General features: G+C 43.1%; 1 protein-coding gene and 1 long non-coding RNA gene across 8 annotated transcripts in view; one reads left to right on the top strand and one right to left on the bottom strand.

Moving 5' to 3' along the window:
* Nucleotides 1-22,437, bottom strand: part of LOC101160607 (SH3 domain-binding protein 4) — a 57,172-nt gene that overhangs the window by 11,302 nt on the left and 23,433 nt on the right. For all 7 annotated transcript variants that reach the window (XM_004081609.5, XM_078939548.1, XM_011489504.4 and 4 more), the window contains one exon: nt 19,833-22,192. In XM_004081609.5, coding sequence (XP_004081657.1) covers nt 19,833-22,192 — 2,360 coding nt within the window. The remainder of the gene's footprint in view (nt 1-19,832; nt 22,193-22,437) is intronic.
* LOC144988711 (uncharacterized) lies at nt 5,593-6,342 on the top strand. Its single transcript, XR_013652686.1, has 2 exons — nt 5,593-5,895; nt 5,995-6,342. It is a non-coding gene; the product is annotated as an uncharacterized LOC144988711 (long non-coding RNA).

Genomic DNA, 22,437 nt, shown 5'->3' with positions numbered 1-22,437 from the left:
TTTTGGATTGTCCGGCTCCCTGGAGGGTGGGAGCGCGGGTGTGTCTCGCAGTTCTCCTGTGGCTTGTGCGGCCACCTTCAGATACGTCATGAAAATAGAAAGTAGGATTTTTCATTCATATTTGTAACGCTAATGTAAGTTATATGTACTTTTGCTGTCGTACAGGGTCTTTACACCTCACTGTAGTTGTTACAGGATGTGCCCGTAGGATAATCTAAGGATGATCGCCTAGTTTCTTCATTTCTAACAGTCACGCGGCACACAAGGAGTGCACACTTATCAAGTGAACAGCTTTATCTGGCTTCTTGTGAAGTACGCAGGATTTGAGGGGCTTAAAAAAAAAAAATCTGTACGACGGGCCTGAGTCTCAGCTATTTCACCCTTGCTTACCCTAGGTGTTGTGTTTATGTTCACTATGACCTGCCGCTCTCAGCATTACTGTAGAAAATGAATGTACATGAACATTTTTTCTTTACGGCTCACCGAGCGGTCCACAGCTTCATGCTGGCCATGCCCCATTAAGGTGTGCATATTTTTTCCTCATGTGCAGCCCGGATCCACACGTAAGAGCAGTTGTGACCAAGGTTTTAGTCCGAGGGGCTTTTTCAAAACATGTCCTGACTCCAAGCGCTTGCCTGGCCTGAGAGTCTTCTTTCTCTTTCGGCTTTTCCCATCAGGGGTCGCCACAGCGAATCATCCTTTTCCACCTCACTCTATCATGGACATCTTCTACCCTAACGTTAGCCAACTTCATGTCCTCTGTTAAGACATCCATATATCTCCTCTTTGGCCGTCCTCTTGCCCTCCGGCCAGGCAGCTCCATCTCCAACATCCTTCTACCAATGTATCCACTATCCCTCCTCTGAACATGTCCAAACCATCTCAGTCTGGCTTCTCTGACTTTGTCGCTAACACAGGCAACATGAGCCGTCCCTCTGATGTACTCGTTCCTTATCCTGTCTAACCTGGTCACTCCTAAGGAGAACCTCAGCATCTTCATCTCTGCTACCTCCATCTCAGCCTCTTGTCTCTGTCTCACTGCTACCGTCTCTAACCCATAGAGCAGAGCTGGTCTCACCACTGTCTTGTACACCTTTCCTTTGAGTCTTGCTGGCACTTTTCTGTCACACAACACTCCTGACACTTTCCTCCAACCGCTCCAACCTGCCTGCACTCGCCTCTTCACCTCTTTTCCACAATCCCCATCACACTGAACTGTTGACCCCAAGTACTTAAACTCCTGCACCTTCTTCACCTCAGCCCCCTGTAACCTAACGCTTCTACCTTGATCCCTCTCGTTCAGACACATGTATTCTGTCTTACTACGACTGACCTTCATACCTCTTCTTTCCAGAGCAAACCTCCACCTCTCTAGCTGTTCCTCCACCTGCTCTCTACTCTCACTGCAAATTACAATGTCATCCGCAAACATCATTGTCCAGGGAGATTCCTGTCTGACCTCGTCTGTCAGCCTGTCCATCAGCATAGCAAACAAAAAAGGACTCAAAGCTGATCCTTGGTGTAGTCCCACCTCCACCTTGAACTCCTCTGTCTGACCTACAGCACATCTCACCACCGTCATACTTCTCTCATACATGTCCTGAACTACTCTGACATACTTCTCTGCCACTCCAGACGACCTCATACAGTACCACAGCTCCTCCCTCGGCACCCTGTCATACGCCTTCTCTAAATCTACGAACACACAATGCAGCTCCTTCTGACCTTCTCTGTACTTTTCCATCAACATTCTCAAAGCAAAAATGGCATCAGTGGTGCTCTTACGGGGCATGAAACCATACTGCTGCTCACAGATCTCCACCTTCTTCCTAAGCCTGGCTTCCACTACTCTTTCCCACAGCTTCATTGTGTGGCTCATCAACTTTATTCCTCTATAGTTGCTGCAGTTCTGCATGTCACCCTTGTTCTTAAAGATCGGGACCAGAACGCTTCTCCTCCATTCCTCAGGCATCTTCTCACTCTCTAAAATCCTATTGAACAACCTTGTTAGAAATTCCACTGCTGTCTCTCCTAAGCACTTCCATACCTCCACAGGTACGTCATCAGGACCAACGGCCTTTCCGCTCTTCATCCTTTTCAGAGCCTTCCTAACCTCATCCTTTCCAATCTCTGCTACTTCCTGCTCCACAACAACCACATCTTCCTCCCTTCTTTCCCTGTCATTTTCCTCGTTCATCAGCTCCTCAAAATACTCCTTCCATCTTTTCTGTACACTCTCCTGGGTTGTTAGCACCTTTCCATCTCTGTCCTTAATCACCCTTATCTGTTGCACGTCCTTCCCATCTCTGTCTCTCTGTCTGGCTAGCCTGTACAAGTCCTTCTCTCCTTCCTTTGTGTCTAACCTGTCATATAGCTCATCGTAAGCTTTCTGTTTGGCCTTTGCCACCTCTCTCTTCACTCTACGCTGCGCTTCCTTGTACTCCTGTCTACCTTCCTCAGTCCTTTCTACATCCCACTTCCTTTTAGCCAACCTCTTCCTCTGGACGCATTCCTGTACTTCCTCATTCCACCACCAAGTCTCTTTACCGTCTTTCCTCTTTCCAGATGACACACCTAGCACCTTCCTACCTGTTTCCCTGATAATCTCTGCTGTAGTTTTCCAGTCCTCTGGAAGCTCATCCTGACCACCCAGGACCTGCCTCAACTTCTGCCTAAATTCCTCACAAGTTTCTTCATTCTGTAGCTTCCACCACTTGGTCTTCTTTTCTGTTTTCCCTATCTTCTTCTTCCTGACCTCCAGAGTCATCTTACACACCACCATGCGGTGCTGTCTGGCTACACTCTCTCCTACCACCACTTTGCAGTCATTAACCTCTCTCAAATGACCTCGTCTACATAGGATGTAGTCCACCTGAGTACTCCTACCTCCACTTCTGTATGTCACTCTCTGTTCCTCTCTCTTCTGGAAGTAAGTGTTGACTACCGCCATTTCCATCCTCTTTGCAAAGTCCACCACCATCTGTCCCTCCAGATTCCTTTCCTTCACACCAAACCTGCCCATCACCTCCTCATCACCTCTGTTGCCCTCACCAACATGCCCATTAAAGTCTGCTCCAATAACAACTCTCTCTCCTCTGGGAAAACTCTCTATGACCTCATCCAACTCACTCCAGAATCTCTCCTTCACTTCTAACTCACAGCCAACCTGTGGCGCATACCCACTGACTACATTCACCATCACCCCTTCAATTTCTAACTTTAGGCTCATCATCCTGTCTGAGACTCTTTTCACCTCTAGAACACTGTTCACAAACTCCCCCTTCAGAATCACTCCTACCCCGTTTCTCTTCCTATCAACACCATGATAGAACAGTTTGTATCCTCCTCCAATACTACGTGCCTTGCTGCCCTTCCACCTTGTCTCCTGCACACACAGTACATCTACCTTCCTTCTCTCCATCATGTCTGCCAGCTCTCTGCCTTTCCCTGTCATTGTGCCAACGTTAAGAGTCCCTATTCTCAAACCTATGTTCCTGCCTTTCCCCTTCTCTCTCTGGCCACGGACCCTTCTGCCTCCCCTCTTTCTTCCACCAACAGTAGTCAAATTTCCACCGACACCCTGTAGGTTAACAGCATCGGTGGCGGTCGTTGTTAACCCGGGCCTCGACCGATCCGGTATGTCTAAAGTGTTGTGGATGATTCGCATGGTTATTTTGGCAATTTTTACGCCGGATGCCCTTCCTGACGCAACCCTCTCTATTTATCCGGGCTTGGGACCGGCACAGAAGTTACTGGCTTGCAACCCCTGTGGCTAGATTCAACCCCTGTGGCTAGATTGCAACCCCTGTGGCTAGATTCAACCCCTGTGGCTAGATTGCTTGCCTGGCCTGAGAGTAACATCTCAAATATGCATCTCTTTCTTCTGGTCTGGTGAAAGCAACAATTAAACCTCTGTCAAACAAGAGATGATGCAGCGTTCCAAAAGATCCCTAAAAACTATGTAGTTAGTCAGGTGCAGTTAGTAAAACAAAGTCTAAAACACCAGCTTGAAATGAAGCTACTGTTGCACAGGCCACAGCAAACTATAGACAACAACAGATTTTTAAGTTTTAAGAAGCATTGAAGACAAGAGGGTTATAATCACTGTTTCATCTGGACATCCAACCACCAAATCAGGTCACTTTGATAAAGGTTTTGTACTTTGTTTATTTTTTATTTTTGGATAATACACTTGTTCAGTTATTAAATTATAAAAAATATTCATGTGTAAAACAGAGATTAAAAATGCAATGACCTTCAAAGGGGGGGGGGGGGGGTCCAAAAGAGACCTCTGAAGTTCCACTAGTACGTTCTAAAGCACAGCATGAATGAGGCCTGTGCCTTCCTGGTTGTGGGGTTTAGTCTGACAGGATTAAAAAAAACCTTAGCCATCACCATGGATCACACAGGCCCCCAACAGGGGGGTGTTCTCAGCTCATTCCTTTAAACAGCTCACACATGACTGTCACCTACCACAAAAACAAACACCATCCTGGAGTTTACTGATGACACTGCAATGATAGGACGGATCACGGACAGGGATGAAGAAGTCTGAACGAGGGTGGTGTTCAGTCTGATGACATGGTGTGAAAATAACAACCTCAGCGTGAACGAGATGGGGGGGGGGGGGGGGGGGGGTAGAAGGAGAAAGCACATGAGAAGTCATTATGTTTATCCAGAGGTTTGATGGGTAGAAGGTCAGGACCAAATCTAAAGGACAGGAAAAGAAAGCTGATTGAACGGGGAATGAGATTCAAAGGAAGCAGGGAACGGATGATAGATGTGATTGAAGGGGAGTTTGACAGTGTGGAAGAAAAGAGGTGACAGAGCCTCCACAGATTTCTTTAACAAAAATAGAACAAAACTATACAAAGCATAATTAACATTCTATTATTTAAATAGGAAATAAGGTAAGTAATCATTAATTTTAGCATTAGACTAATATGATTATCATTTACATTTTAGAGCAACACTTTGTCAGTTTACAACAGGGGTTGTGAAGGCCAACCATTCGGCCTGCATTCTTTGAACCCTTAAAATGACATCAAATGCAAATAAACTATTTAGAAAACTATTTAATGAAAATTTCATTGCAAGGAGAATTTTTATTACTACAGAAAAAACAGACATATATCTACATACATTTTTACCTAAATAATTGTAAATTTCATATTAGACCAGATATAAATATGTAATGGAAAAAAAAACGTATGTCAATATTAAATCTAGGTTTATATGAAATTTCTACATTTAAATCATGTGAAGAGGAAAATAAGACAAATAGTTAAGACTTATTAGTCATTTTGGTTTCGATCACAGAAACAAATGAATCTGTTCCTCACGTTTGTCTCTTAAGGTTCTGAAGGTCAAGTAGCCACAGTTTGTTGCCACAGTTTTAAAGCGCCTCATTTCATAGTGATTTCCCTCTTAAACCACACTCAAATCCATCAGAGGGTATTAAAAATAAACAATAATAAAAGTAATTTGGCAGTGTGTGTGTTCTGATGCTGCTCCCGATACACAGGTGACCGCCAGACATTTGAACGGGTTACACCCAATGCCGGAAAAAATAACTAAACATTTCATATGCGTGCAGTACGACGGAGTTTTAGGGCCACGGTAAGGAAAAAAAATTCTGGCCAACGTGGCGAGATTAAAGTCGTCATGTCGACTTTAATCTCGTCATGACGAGAAAAAACTCGACACAAAGTTTCGAGAAAAAACTCGTCTTGTCGAGATTAAAGTCGAAATAAAGTTTCGAGATTAAAGTCGCAATGTTGCGCGCGAGCAAAAAAACTCATAAATTTACGAGATTATTGTGGAAGTGAGCAGCACGCAGAGCAGCAGGTGAACGCCGCGCAGCAGCAGAGCAGACCGACTAAACTTTGTTAACAGGTGAGCTGAATGTTAATTGATAACGTCCCAGATGTCTGGAAGCTCATTTGTTTGATTTACAAGTTATTAAAGTTGTATTTATTGATGGTTGGTTTGCAGGATCTCTGCAGCCTGATGAAGCCGTCATCGGGTGTCCCTGCAGCTGTTTGCTTGAATCCTTTCTTCCTCCACCAAAGACAAGATCTCTACGTTTGTGTGATGCTTCCATCTGAGGAGGAGAAGCACTTTTTGCCTTTTTCAACGTTGTAATGCTAATATAACAGACTATTTTCATTCATCTTTGTTTTTTAATGATCAAACGGGTCGCTTCATCTGCAGGAGGGGGCGTATGTAACACTGTTTACTTCCACATTGGTGATCGGATGACAGGTTCATGACGTAAGGTGACAGATGAACTTCAGGTTATGTGAATGAAAGGGAGAATAAAGGCTGCAGCGATCCTCTACACCCAAACGTGTCTCTGAGCTCCTTATTTTACATATGAAACTCCGCTTTACCGACACCGAACCCCGGAAAGACTACTACACGGAAAATAATCTGATTTTGAGTCGCCAAAAGACTCAGAATCTCTGTTTTAAACCTATAATCCGGAAATAAAGCTTCACAAAAGGCTCCACATAGTTCATCTTCAAGCGATGCTCCGATAAACAGACAACTTCGGGGTTTTCTCCTTGTTAATCTATGACTTTTTTTTCCCGTAAATTTACGAGTTTTTATCTCCTAATAAAATTTCTTTTTTTTGGTGGCCATAAAACTCTGTCGTAAACTCTTAAATACGAAGCCACTAGCTCTCTAACATTAGCCATAACACTGAATATTCCTGAAAGACTCAGCTTCACTGCTCGCGCGCAACATTGCGACTTTAATCTCGAAACTTTATATCGACTTTTATCTCGACAGGACGAGTTTTTTCTCGAAACTTGTGTCGAGTTTTTTCTCGTCATGACGAGATTAAAGTCGACATGACGACTTTAATCTCGTCATGTTGGCCAGAATTTTTTTTCCTCCCCGTGGCCCTAAAACTCCGTCGTATGCAGACTGTTACCCTCATGGTCAAAATGGCGAAATTCAGAGTATAAAGATAAACACAGGACGTTTCTGGAAGAATGGGAAGATTCTTACTTTTTTACTGAATGGAATGGCAAGTCACTTCCTGATCTGACACAAATTGTCTCCTTTATTAACAAGTTAAAGCTTTTCAAAGTGCACATTCAAAACGGCAATCATCCCACGTTCCTCCTTTGCGGAGCTCACAGCAGAAGGCTGGAATCCAAATAAATAAAGCGAAGAACGTGACGCTGCTTGCTGGACGGAAACTTTACTTTGCGGTTTGAGGACCTGCAGCAGAAACCACCGCAGATCACTTTTCTCATCGATCCTTCTAATGCAGAGAGTGACTGCCTGACATCCCCGCTTGTCACTGATGAGGCAGCGAGCGAACTGGAGATAAGCTGAAATCACTTTTGAAAGAAGGCCCTGTTACGTTTTGGAAAACTGTGCCAGCGGAAAAATAACCGTGTGTAAAAGAGCTGCTCTCAATCTGCTGTCGATGTTCTCCTCAATATGTGTCTGTGAGTCCCTGTTTATTACCTTAAAATACGTGAAATCAAGGCATCGGTCCGTTCTGACTGACGCTCACGTAAAGGAACTGCTCAGAGGGGCCACGACTGAAAATAAACCTGATTAGCAGAGGATTAGAAACAAGAGATGCCAGAAATCCCACAGCGATCCCATCACTCCAGCAAGGTAAGAAATTTTGCGATGTAGTTTGGAAAACACACCTGATTGAACATGCTTGTGTGAATATTTTAATATTCCATCAATTATCAGTTTGTCATGCAAAAATTCAATCATTAGTTTTTAAATAAAAAAGAAAAAGAAAAGTTATAAAAGTAAAACATTCTTACTGAAGGTCAACATTTAATTTATGCTACACACATCTGAAATGTAATGCATTTAATGTGTTTATTGTGAATATGAATTACTCAGACACCAGAAGGATGCTCTGTCCAGATAATTGGGTATTTGTTGGTGTAAGGGTCATTTAAAGAGGAATATTGATGAGTTATAAAGAATTACCTGTTAAATACTGTAGGATAAATGGTGAAATATTCAGTTTTATAATAGTAAATCTGACTTCAGAAGAGTCAGTGCCTCACCAGCCATGAAGCTTACCACACGTCACTGAGTAGTTCTGTTTGTCAGAGAGAGGCAGAGAAAAGAGTGAGATAGAGAGATACAGTCAGGACCATAAATATTTGGACACAGACACATTTTCTAATTTTATTTCTGTACATTACCACAGTGAATTTTAAATAAAACAACTCAGATGCCATTGAAGTGCAGACTTTCAGCCAACCAAGTGAACAACACTCTCCAGGAGGTAGGCGTATCAATATCCAAGTCTACCATAAAAAGAAGACTGCATGAAAGTAGATACAGAGGGTACACTGCAAGATGCAAGCCACTCATAAGCCTCAAGAATAGGAAGGCTAGATTGGACTTTGCTAAAAAGAATCTAAAAAAAGCCAGCACAGTTCTTGAAAAACATTCTTTGGATAGATGAAACCAAAATCAACCTCTACCAGAATGATGGCAAGAGAAAAGTATGGAGAAGCTCATGATCCAAAGCACACTACATCATCAGTAAATCACTGTGGAGGCAGTGTGATGGCCTGGGCGTGCATGGCTGCTAGTGGCACTGGGACACTAGTGTTTATTGATGACGTGACACAGGACAGAAGCAGCCCAATGAATTCTGAGGTGTTCAGAGACATACTGTCTGCGCAGATCCAGGTGAATGCAGCCAAACTGATTGGGTGGCGTTTAATAATACAAATGGACAAGGACCCAAAACATACAGCCAAAGCAACTCAGGAGTTTATTAAAGCAAAGAAGTGGAATATTCTTGAATGGCCAAGTGAGTCACCTGATTTTAACCCAATGCATTTCACTTGTTGAAGACTAAACTTGAGACAGAAAGGCCCACAGACAAACAGAAACTGAAAGCAGCTGCTGTAAAGGCCTGGCAGAGCATTAAGAAGGAGAAAACCCAGCATCTGGTGGTGTTCATGAGTTCAAGACTTCAGGCTGTCATTGCCAACAAAGGGTTTTCAACCAAATATTAGTAATGACCATTTTTTTTTCAGTTATTTCATTTGTCCAATTACTTACGAGTCCATGAAATGAAAGGATTGTGTTTAAAAAATGCCTTAGTTTTTCACATTTTTATGCAATCTTTTTGTCAACTCATGGAATAAAAGCTGAAAGTCTGCACTTCAATGACATCTGAGTTGTTTTATTTAAAATTCACTGTGTTAATGTATCCATCCATTCATCCATCTTCCTCCGCTTATCTGGGACCGGGTCGCTGGGGCAGCAGTCTAAGCAGAGATGCCCAGACTTCCCTCGCCCCAGCCACTTTCTCCAGCTCCTCTGGGGGGACCCCGAGGCGTTCCCAGGCCAGCCGAGAGACGTAGTCTCTCCAGCGTGTCCTGGGTTTTCCCCGGGGCCTCCGCCCAGCGGGACATGCCCAGAACACCCCTCCAGGGAGGCATCCAGGAGGCATCCGGACTAGATGCCCGAGCCACCTCAACTGGCTCCTTTCGATGTGGAGGACAAGCGGTTCTACTACGAGCTCTCCGTGGGTCACCGAGCTTCTCACCCTATCTCTAAGGGAGTGCCCAGCCACCCTGGGGAGGAAGCTCATTTCAGCCGCTTGTATTCGGGACCTCGTTCTTTCGGTCATGACCCATAGCTCATGGCAATAGGTGAGTATTGGAACGAAGATCGACCGGTAAATTCACCACAACGGACTGATACAGAGACCGCATAACTACAGACGCCGCTCCGATCCGCCTGTCAATCTCATGCTCCATTCTTCCTTCACTCGTGAACAAGACCCCAAGGTATTTAAACTCCTCCACCTGGGGCAGGGACACTCCACCCACTGAGAGATGGCAAACTACCTTTCTCCGGTCGAGAACCATGGCCTCAGATTTAGTGGTGCTGACCCTCGTCCCAGCTGCTTCAAACTCGGCCGCAAGAGGAAATCCTGTGGTTCCCAAACCAGACCCCTTCCGGCCCCTGGCTGCGCCTAGAAATTCTGTCCATAAAAACTATGAACAGAACCGGTGATAAAGGGCAGCCCTGCTTGAGTCAAACGTGGACTGGGAACAGGTCTGACTTACTGCCGGCTATGTGAACCAAGCTCCTACTCTGGTCATACAGAGACCAGACAGCCCTCAGTAAGGCTCTCCGGACCCCATACTCCCAGAGCACCCTCCACTGGATACCACGGGAGACGTGGTCGAACGCCTTCTCCAAATCCACAAAACACATATGGACTGGATGAGTGAACTCCCACAATCCTTACAGCACCCTAGATAGGGTGTAGAGCTGGTCCACTGTTCAACGACCAGGACGGAAACCGCACTGTTGTTCCTGAATCCGAGGTTCGACTATCGGATGGACTCTCCTCTCCAGTGCCCTGGCATAGACTTTCCCAGGGAGGCTGAGGAGTGTAAGTCCCCTGTAGTTGGAACACACCCTCCGGTCCCCCTTCTTAAAGAGGGGAACCATCACCCCTGTTGGCCAGTCCAGTGATACAGCTCCCGACTGCCACACGATGCTGCAGAGATGTGTCAGCCAAGACACTCCCACAGCATCCAGAGACTTGAGGTACTCAGGGCGGACTTCATCCACTCCCGGGGCCTTGCCACTGAGGAGCTCGTTGACTACATCAGTGACTTCAGCCCGGGTAATAGACAGCCTCACCCCAAAGTCCTTATTCTCTGCTTCTTCAAAGGAAGGGTCTTTAAACCCCAGACAGCTTAGCTCCTGGGATCACTCGAGCTCTCAAACCCCCCCACCACGTTAAGGTGGTGGTTCACAGGGGAGTGTGGTAATGTACAGAAACAAAATTAGAAAGAATGTGTCTCTGTCCAAATATTTATGGTACTGACTGTAGTGTGTGTGTGTATGAGATGAGAGAGAGGTGCCTGTGTATGTGGAGGGGGTATCTGACCTCCAGGGTGGTCGCTGTGTTAACTCTGGCTAAGCTGCATTTGATGTATGTATTGAGGGTGGACACTTTCCTTGAAATAAACACAAGTAAAATACTTGCTGTTTTATTGTAGGGAGAGGAGTGTTTTATGGAAAATTATATGGCTTTAATTGCGTGTTTGTGTGTATTTCTTGGCAGGTCAGTGTATGGTGTGGCTCTTTGACTCTCACAGTAAAACATTTCGTCTCTTGATGTCAAACTTGTTCGCCACTGGCATAGATGGTCGAAGAGTTGAGGCATTTCAAAGAGCGTGTGTAATTTAGCTGTCGCCGACGACATCTCCATTGTTAAAGGGTTAACCACTCTGCTCTTTCAGCTTATTGCAGGCTGGACACAACTGATGTAGGTAATCAACAAAAAAAGAACTCAAGAAATATGCTAAACTAGAAGTGTTGTGCCCAGAGGCCTGGATTTGCCACCCTTGATTCTAAGGCAGGCCCTGCTATAAAGGGTATATACCAGTGTTTTTCAACCATTTTTGAACCAAGGCACACTTTATTTTTGACAAAAAACCCTGAGACACACCAGCATCCAAAAATTAAAAAACAGAAAACTCTACAGTCTGTACTGATGTACAGTCCCTCCACAATCTCACATGCATTTTTGTGATAATTGTGGCAGAAAAAGCTGGAAGTTGCAGCTGTTTTTTTCTAAAAATTGTAATAAAGTTAAGTTAGTTTTCCGTAATAATTTTCAACTAAATCATTTGAAATTTTACCCTGGTAGTTGTTTTTCCCTTCAGTTCATCAGAAGAAAGTAGTTTTCTTGAAGTATCTAAGTTAGAGCATACAGGACAGGTTGATCTTTTTACCTGCCTACTTTGAAATTAACAAACAATCCTGAATCCTCGAGCAATCAGCAATCAGTTTTTCAGCCAAACAGCAGGAAACCCTGGCACCAGACCACTGGAGGTGAACAGGAAGTGGAGGAGGCTGACAATCCCAGAGAAGAAAATGGCCAAGTGGGGAGATGATCGCAGATTAAAGCTGCAGCAGTTTCCAGAGTCCTTCAGAAATAAAGGATGTTGTTATAAGCTGTATCTGCCACACTGATCTCACTGCCAATAATTCACAAGGGTCAGAGGCTCTGCTGCAAACCCAAGAGAGGGCTTTAAAATGAAAATCCCCCTCCAGTGAAGACACAACAGAGACTTCCTGGTCTGGGGGCTAAGGTTCCGATTTAGGCTGGTTGTAATAAAGTGTCTGAAGTACAGCAAGATGAAGAACAGAATGGATGGATTAATAGACCAGAAACCGAGTTTCTGGTCTGTTTTCACCATCAAAACTCAGGCTTGACATTTTTAGAGTTAGCTCAATTCATTTTTTCAGTCGGGTTCATTCACTAACTCACATTGTTTCCATGTACAACTATGTCTGCTAAAAGATTTGTTTAAACTTGTCCATGAAGGTTTTGTGCTTTCTTTCTTACAATTCTAGATGCTGTGATGATGAAAATGTTTGAGTAAGCAGCAAGCTGCACGCTTTGTTTCATTCTTGATTAAATCAAACGTATCAGAGCACCAGCAGGACAAAAGCAGACACACAGACATGTACAGGGTGAGCTAGCTTATGAAGATTACATGAAAAGACATGCCCAAAAATCCCCAACATCACTACCAACCAGCTGAAATATTCGCTTTTGTTGAAAATGTATTCCTTTCTTAAATTGGGCACCTCATAAATTGGCAGAAGACTGGAATTCATCTCTGATGGAAACACAAACTTAAATAAAAAATCACCTAAATCGCTTATTTAAAATCAAACAAAAATGACATATCAATTCAGGATAAACTGGTCAGAGTTTTTAGACTTTACCTGTTTAAAAACCTGCTGTTTTTACTTTACTTTAACAAAAAAATAATAATTTATAATATTTACGGCTTAAAAGGTTTAAAACCCAATTCACGTGTCAAAATTTGGATTGGAGGTCTCTCTCTTTTGATGTGCAATTTTTGCTGCTAGAGAATATAAACACAAAAATGTGCTCATAACCATGACTCTCCAGACATGTGTAGGAGGAACTACTGTCTGAAGTTTTTCACCTCTCACTATATATCTTATTTAAAATGCATGGAAGACACGGATTATGTTGACAGATTCTTCTTCTTCTTCCACTTTTGGCTTCTCCCATCAGGGGTCGCCACAGCGAACGAGTCGCATGGTAAATTTGGCAATGTTTTACGCCGGATGCCCTTCCTGACACAACCTTCTCAAACCGGGCTTGGAACCGGCAGAGGTAGAGAAGGGAACAGGGAGCAGCCCGGAGTCGAACCCGGGTTTCACGGACGGAAGGCGCCGCAAACCAGCACGAGCTAAACTGGCTCCATTATGTTGACAGATCAGGTTTATTTATTGTTTCTAAATGATGACCTCCTAACTGTCCAGGGTGTCCTCTACCTTCCCCCTGAAGTGGCTAGGATAGGCCCCAGCAACCAACCTCTGACCCAGCACATGTCAAAGCAGTTACAGAATGGTACATGGCGTATACTTGTATAGCGCCTTTCTACCTTCCTAGAAGGCCCAAAGCGCTTCACAGTCACAGGCCCATTTACCCATTAACACACATATATTCACACACTGAACTCAAATGGATTCATATTTTCAAGTAATTTTTCTTACTGCGACTTAGGGATGGGTATCGTTAAGATTTCAACGGTACTACTACTCTTATCGATACTGCTTATCGATCAGGTATTTTAACAATACTCTTATCGATACTTTTTGAGGCCGAAAAATAAATAAATAAATACATTACAAATTAAGAACTTAAAGTATTTTATTTCCTCATTATGCAACAATGTTTTTTTAACAAAACATTTTACTTTATAAATTTTCAAACTTGAAAAGTAAAATACATGAAAAAATAAGAAAGAAGGAGAAAAAGAAAAATAAACAGCAATGTTTTGACATATTGCTGTCATGATTTTTTTATTTTTTTTATTTGAAATGGTTTATTTCAAGCAATCAAATAGGAATAATACACAAAAACAAAACAATCATCAGTTATACATTCATACAGTAACTAATCATGATGTAAATATAAAACAAATTAAATAAATGTTTGAGTTCAAAAGATCATCCCAGAGAAAGTCTCTGCTCCAACTCCCGCAGTGAAAGCTGCGTCTATATCTGACGCCCGCGTTTCCATCTCTCTGACAGTTTGAAGCCAAAGCCCCTCCCCCGCCTCTCTACCTGTTCACCTGTTCATATCCTCTGCAGCAGCGAGTTGTTTTTTCCCGCGCCCCTCCACTGTATTCTACACAAATAGCGCAAAATACGGTCATCATAACAGCAGGTTGACACGATAGTCGGGGCGCTCTAGCGCAGATTTAATAATTTAACTGTCTGAAAAACAGCCCCGCCCCTTGTGCACACAAATAGCCAGACAGACCTCTCCTCTTCAGCGAGAATAGCGAAATTAATATCATCATTAATTACTGGAAAATTAACTGACTGGGTGAGTTAATTATGGCAGATAACGTTAAATCTTCTGGGACACAAAAAAAAAAGCGACTTCTCCAGTACCAATAGCAGAACCGTTGAGGTCAGATCTTGAAGAATGTTGCCCTGGGGCTCGTTCAATACCGGGGATCGGTACCCATCCCTACTGTGACTTCAAAGATCGAACTATTGTGTTCTCGATCTCGTTTCTCAAAACGTTTCTTAAAATAAGGAGTGAACTTTTGTTGTTCTTTTTTTGGCATATCATGTCAGGGGTCACCACAGATGGTTTGGCAGAGAGTTTTCTGCCGATGCCCTTGCTGACACAACCGGGCTGGGGATCGGTCTCACTGGGAGACCCAGATTTGACCCCCCCTTGTGGCATGCAGGAGCATGAAGGGTTTTTCCTAAAGACTAGATGAAGATCACTGAAGCTCATTGCGCCCCCAGGGAAAAGAATCCTGGTTTTCTGCGTGCCTAGCCAACTGACCTATTCAGATGCTAAGGAGTGCCCAAATGTAATAATTTTTACTAAACGGTTTAAAAAATGTATCATGGATTAAGAGTTAATGTGATCTTCTAAGTTCAAATGTCTGATTATTGACTTTTTTTATAAGCTGACACATTAAACTAAATAAACGACAAGCTCTTAAAAGAGTTCACCTGTCACGGCTTCATTGACTGCACACTGCAGGTGGTCAGGGTCAAGGACTACGGGAAGACCAAAAGACATGGTTAGGACTACAGGCGCCTACAGGTCCAAGATTGGAGTTTCTATTTAGTCCTCTTAACAAAGAGGCAGGAAACATCTGCAGTCCTGAGATCCAACAGACAACAGAGCCTGGATCCATGCCATCTTCCGCTGTTAACAACAACAAAGACAAAACCTCTTCATAAACCAGATCCACGCATGACAAATTCTGCAAACTGTATCTAATCTGACAGCAGCTTCAGACACTACAGCATTTGGAAAACTCTAGAAACAGAATGTGAGACTATAATTCCCTGCAAACTGATTAAACATGTTATGACTTCTTCTGTGGAGATGTGCTGTAAGTTAAGAGTAAAATGAATGAAGTTTTTGCGAAATGCAAAAAGACCAACAAAATTGACCTAAAAGCTGGTCTCTTTGAAGCTTGCAGAGGAATGTCTAACATTTTTGTCGATAGTACTTCCATGAGTCTGGCTCTAAGAGGATGTGACTTTTATTCTTTATCTTATTGTTTGTCTTATTGCTCTTCTTGTGTTACTGAGATAAGCTGCTTAAAAAAAGACTTGACTTTCAAGTCTTTTGATTGTTGTGAGAAAATAAATGCCATTATTACCCCTTTCTCACATTTTGGACATCTACGTGTGTAGAAAACCAAAACAAGTTGCCTATTAATCAGAATAACCTCAGTAAAGATGGTGAGTAGTCTGTCCCTTTGCCTAATACCTGTCATTCCAGCCTTGACAAACACAGCCGAAGTCAAGCACTCATAATAATAATTTGTGATTTGGCCCACTCAATTTTGCTGGTTCTTTATTTTATATTCCTCAGTAGATGAAGTTACAAGGACAAAAGTAAACGGAATAAATGCCTGATCAGAATAAAAATGCGTCATGTAAACACACCGTTTGGAATACCCCTTGTGGGCGGCCGTGGTGCAGCGGTAGGGTGGTCGACCCATGATCGTAAGGTTGATGGTTCGATTTGAAGGTTCGATTCCCTTCGAAGTGTCCTTGGGCAAGACACTGAACCCCACCTTGCCTCTGGTGGTAGGCGGGCGCCTGTGTTTGGCAGCGGAGCGGCCACCAGTGTGTGAATGTGTGTGTGACTGGGTGAATGGGTCGGTGAATGTAAAGGCGCTTTGTCCTTGTAGGTAGAAAAGCTCTATACAAGTATACGCCATTTGTCATTTGCTATCCTTTGACCCCACCCCCTACATTGACGTGTTCTCCCTACCATGACAAGGGTGGATAAAGGTGAAGAGGATTTCATGTAATCCATAGACACCAGTGAAGATCACAAATAATTGAAGAAGAAAGGTTCAGCGCACTGTCTTGTGGGGTCTGGATGACCCAACTCACATTGTTAAGGTCCCTAGGATAGCACAAGGGTTACTCTGCCCTGATCAGACTCATTCAGATCAAAATTTCCTTCTGATGAAGATAGGTGGTTTGTGGCAATTGTTGATCCAATCGTAGTTCATATAAACAGTTCTGATTGTGGGTCACTACTCTGCTGCCTATTACGACATGCATAGACGGTGTGGCACTCCAGAGGAGACTTTGGAGTGCAAACTGGACCGGTTGGCTGCTACGCGCGAATGAAACATGTCTCTGAGCAGAGCAGCCGGACTCGTAGCTTCGTGTCTGCGTGCTTTGTTACAGTGTGCGCTATGGAGGAGGCTTCGGACTGCAGTCCATCCGGCTACTCTGCGTGAGCGAGCTGCTGGACTCAAGGGAACCATGTCTTCCAGGAGAACTTAGCTCCGAGCAGAGGAGCGGCTTTGGGACGGTGTGTGAGCTGGCATAGGCGGCTTTTGAATGCGGAAATGTCGTGCTGCACAGTCCTAAGAAATCGTGCAAACAATCATGTCAGTTTGTGTTTCTAATCGTGTCCAGACAAAATTTAATGAATTTCCAGACTATAGAGCGCACCTTATTATAAGCCGCACCCATTACATTTTTAAAGGATAAAACATTTTGTACACACATAAGCTGCACCTGTCTATAAGTTGCATGTGCCCACATTGAAACATGTAGTTAATAGTTAGTTGTTACTGTTATTTGATAATAAAGAATAGTGCGTTGTAATTATTACTTGTACCGGTATTCATTTGTAATGCGGCCGCCGGGGATTTTGTGTTGGGGGGAAAACCACAACACCGCAACTTCTGCTGCTTCATCACAGTGGTGATCAAAAATCCCACACCGTCACAGCTCTATTCCAAACAGTGCCTGTGAGGTGGCAGTAACACGGCAGCAACATGGTAGTAACAGCACTAACAGGGCTGGTTAAAAAAACATATCGGTAAAAGTCACTGAGAGCAGCAGTAACTTATAGGTGTGCACCTCCTGTGCACTGAAACCACGGAAGTCTTCCTCCTCAGTGTCGGATTGGAATAGCGTCAGACATTCTTCGACACACACTCTCTCTCAGTGTCTCCTTTGTTGTAGCTGTCAGTGTCAGTTGCATCCTGAGGCAAATTCACTCCTGAGCTTGCGCTGTCCTCTCCGTCACGCAGCAGACCGGCTTTTCCAAACCCGTTGGTGATGGTGGATTTTTTCACACTGCTTTTAACGATTGCTTTTAACTTGAAAGCTGCGTCATATGCATTTCTTCTTGCATTTTCCATGATGAGGGTCTGTCCGTGCTATTCATTCACAAAGCGTGAATTTACATTAAAACTGCGTCTTCCTCTACACATATACCGTATTCCCCCTGTCTCACTCTTACCCTTTCTGCCCCTAGCAGCAGTTAGAAAAAATGCATAAAAAGAAAAAAATGCATAAATTAGCCGCATCATTGAATAAATTGCAGGGTTGAAAGCGTGTGACAAAAGTAGCGTCTTATAATCCGGAAATTATGGTACATTGTGGCATTGCCCGCATGGATTTTAACTACATCCAAAGCTAAATGTATTAGGCACGTATTAGCCTAATCCTAATCCTTCTTTCAGGTCAGTTCTGCCAAGAATAAACCATTGGCTGCACGGATTTAAGAAATTGTGAGTGAACAGGCACTTAATAATAATTAAAACAATAATTAAATCCCTTTTAGAAGATTATCTTGCTCTATGCTGCAGCTTCGTTTATTTACAACGGTATTTCTTTTTCTATGGCCATTTCCAGTATCTTAGATATTTCTTCCCATGTCAAAATGAGTTATTCCGATCGAAAGTGTGGCACATTTAAACATTTGTTATAATCGGATGAGGTTTTTCTGGAACCCTGTACACAGTTCAATTTTAATCCGATCTTTGATCCAATCAAAGACATTTTGCACATGTAACTGGAGCTACTGTTTGGGTAAAAGTATTTCATGCAACTTTTCCAAACACTTCCAAGCAATCCAAGGCCATCACAACCAAGCTTGACTGTTGCTCTGTTGGCCCTTTTCTGCAACAGTTTGCTAGTTTAACACCAAATATGATGTAACACAATATTCGTCCAAGATTTGGAGATAAATCAGACATTTTTATCAAATGTAAGAAAAATATTTATCTTTTCTTCACAGATCCATTATTGTTATTTTTTAACTCTGCCGTCCTAGTCAAGGGTGACAATGACTTTTTCTTTTGGATGTCTGTTCTGTCAGCAGTCATGGTAAACCATGATTATGTAAATTAGTGACTCAGACAGAAAGATCATTGAAAGGCTCAGTAACCTTTTGCATGTGTTGTGAGTCAAATAGCTGATTAGGATGTGACAACATCATTTTCCAGCATTTCATTTTTTTCAGAGTAAGGTATTGCTTTAATTATCAATCACATTTAAAAAATAAAACCTTGAAATAATTTAACTGATCCCTCACAAATCCCTTATTGACAGACCAAAATATTTTCATTTTTACATTTCCTTGTTTTGATGGAGCTACACATAGAGGAGGACAAGTAGGATTGAAGTTCCTTTGTATAGCTAAAAAACAAAGCAAACCAGACATTTAAACAGATTGGATCTTTACTTTGACCAAAGTTTTTTAAATGTAGCTACTTCTTCTTTGCAAATTGATGTCAGCCTGTGCCAAAGCATACACAAGCTGGACCTAGATTTAGTTTTAGAAAAGAGAGTCAAGAATCTTTTTAAAAAGTTCTGACCTACCGAGTTTTAGAACAATGTACATATAAATACCAACAAAAACTTCCCACAAGGGGAAAATGTTCATGTGCCAACTTTTCCTGTGATCCCTTTTGTCACTGCAGTTTCTCCATCTATAAAAGGTACTAACCAGTGTTTACAGCTGTGTGTGAATTACAGTGTTTTAGTTTTGTGTTGCTTCAGCTGTGGAATGTCTATGACCAATGACACAGACTCGTAAGGAAATAAAGTATACCCTATGTATACCCCATATACCCTGTGTTTAAATTGACAAATACAACACAACTGAGGACAGGGTAGGATGAAAAAATACTTAAAAAAGACTGAGGTTTTTCTAAAAATGAAAAGCTTTTACATTTAATGCAGACAAAAAGACAACAAAAAGATTTCAATGCACAATCATAATATGTACTGTGATAGGGCCATACAAACTATTGGACTTATTTTTTATGTGAGTATCAGTTATCCCAACATTTTGAAGCAGTAAAAAATCAGCTACAGGGAAGAGACACGAGTAAAATATGGTAGTTTACTAGACAACTGATAAGCAAGAAACGGTTTTGTTTCAAAAACAATGCTTAGAGAAAGCAACTCCTGTAAGACAGAAGGTTTAAGAAGCAATATCCTACCGTTAGCAGTTCTTTCTGGAAGGACTTCCTCTCTTTACTTTCTGTGTTGTTGCAGTCCTCTTTCAGCCTCTCCAATACAGATGCCACTCTCTCCGGCTCACTGTCCAGCTCTGCCCGACAAAAATGAGTCAAGGGCAAGTTGATGTACCCAAGGGCGTCTGCAAATGCCCGCCAGCTGCCGATGTTCTCCATTAGTATAGTCCTTACAGAGGCATAGATGTAGGTGAGGAACTTGCAGGGTTTGAGAATCTGCTCCAGTAACAGGGATGTTGTAAGGTCAGGCCCGCTGAAGTAAATCGGTTTAACTTTCCCAACCACTAGCACATTTCTAACATGAACAAGACCAATTTTACCCTGATAATATCCAATGTACCACTCTTTGGTCCACAGCTGACCTTTCAGCTTAATCTTCTCCTCATTCAACAGAGCAATAAAATCTCCCTTTTTGTACTCAAGCAAGTACTGATTTTTTGTTTGTCGAATGACAGTTTTGATTAATTTTCCAAACTTTAGGTTGTTTATTTTGCGGTCCTGGAAGACAGGGTATTTGGTGGCGACAGCAAGAGGAGACAAAACTATCTTTCCTACTTCCTTCTTTTTGAGGAATCGTCTTTGCACAGATGTCTTTGGACCTGCTTTTGGTGGAGGAGTTGGTGTCTGGACGCAAAATTGAGCCAGTATACAATCTTGATCATCTTTGACCTGTATTCTTAAAGTGAAATCAGAAACATCTTCAGCATCGCGGGAAGAAATTACAAAGACCAGCCTGCTTACTTTTCCGAGTTTGACCTGGAATCCCCGGACTACCTTGGCCTGTTCACTAGCTTTTACTTCATAATTGGCCATGTTGGAGTAAACACCAACATGGAGATCCTGAGGTCTGGACAAAACAAACTGGTGTTTACCCCAGAGCTGAAGTGCAACTGGGGGTGTGGACTGTGCCTGCTTACTGGCATCACTCACCAGCAGTGTCTTTGGGGCACAATCATGGCCAAACATTCCCACAACTGTCTTGAAGGATGGATGAATGTGTTTGGGACCATATACTCCTAATGTGATCTTTTTCACCACATTCTCCCAAACTGTGCAGTCCGGAGCGATAGACTGAGTCTGGGCCACTACACACACATACATGCATGGCTCAAGGTTGTCCAGGCACACTTGAACTGTGTCACCGTATACGTATGCTTGAGGAATGGGGCTGTACGGTCCTTCCTTACAATCACTTCTTACACACAGTACTTCAGTAGTCTTTCTGCTCTCCACTTTTACAACTACTGACACTTTCATTTCAAGCGTGATGGTAGTTTTGCACTCCATGTTGCTCAGCTTGATCTCCACAACAGGACTGACGGTGGTACAGCGGTCATTGTTTAGCTCCAATGGAGGGTCAAGAAGGGCTTTAATTGAAATCTGTTGGGTGTCTCCTGGTGCCACGTGGCCCTCGGGTATGAGGATGCTAATGTTAGTGTCTGGAAGTTGGACGGCACCTCCTAAGCTATCCAACCGACAAACAATGTTGGTCTCTACTGGTTGTGTCTGTCCCCAGCCAGGGCTCTGGCCCAGTGAATCCAGATCATGGCAAGACCTGGCTAACTTCCGGTGATTAAGCCAAGCTGTGCGAAAATCCTCCCTGCTCTGAAATTGTTCTGGTGCTGGAGCTTTGAGGCCTTTGAAGAAACCATTGGAGGCCTGGGGAGCATCTGTTTGAGCCTGCAGAATAGACAGCTCAGACAAGCTGTAGGAACGTTTGCTTCTAAAAAAAGGGTTTTCCCTGCGCAACGTCTGCCCCACGTCCAAAGTGGGATTGAGAGGGTTTAAATGGAAACCAGCACTGCCAAAACTGTGGTCGGCAGTGCTGCTGGTGGAGTTCGGCACTGATGGAGAAACCATATCAAAGAGGAGGAGGTCAATAGATTTCTCTCTGCTGTTCTGATCAAGTGAGTTTTGAGGACTCCCATTTAGAAAAGGGTTTGTAGAGGTATGGTTTGTTGTAAATGGATTTCCATTTTGGAAGGTTGTTGGTTTCAGAATCACTCCTGACCATTCTCCTAAGAGGTCAATTTCTTTGGCTGCCTCCTCGTTACTCTCTCCCACAGTGTCAATCATTCCACTGTCACTGAAGGACGAGTCTCTATAGTTAATGGGTTGAACGTATGCAGCAGGAATGTACCCCATCTCTGTGTTGTTATGGGCATACCACCACTCTCCTCCTGATGCATCGAGAACATAAAGGCGGTCGCCTTTTGAAAACTTCAGTGTAGTAAAGCTGGATGGGCAGTAGTCTTTAATGGCAACAACTTCCCTGGCTGTTCCAAAGGAAGCAGTGGCATCAAGTCTTAAGGCACTGGGGGAAGGCACTGCAAAAAAAGAGAAAAGAGAAGTATATTTTTAACCATATCTTTTGTGTGTGTAAAAACATATAGACTTAAACAGACATGTCCACTTAGAAGGATCACCTCTGAAGTCACCCATTGCATTCTATACTGCAAAAATAAAGCTTTAACAGGAAAGGTACATTGTCTGGACTTCACTTCTCCCAAGTCAACATCTTAAAAGCAACAATTAGGAGGGACAAAGTAAAGTTTACAGCTCTATTTGGGTT

Source organism: Oryzias latipes, chromosome 21, assembly GCF_053564925.1.
Source record: "Oryzias latipes strain Hd-rR chromosome 21, Olatipes_Hd-rR_3.1".
In the NCBI taxonomy this organism is placed as follows: domain Eukaryota; kingdom Metazoa; phylum Chordata; class Actinopteri; order Beloniformes; family Adrianichthyidae; genus Oryzias; species Oryzias latipes.
Note: the sequence above shows the minus strand (reverse complement) of the source record. Positions and strands in the feature narration are given on the sequence as shown.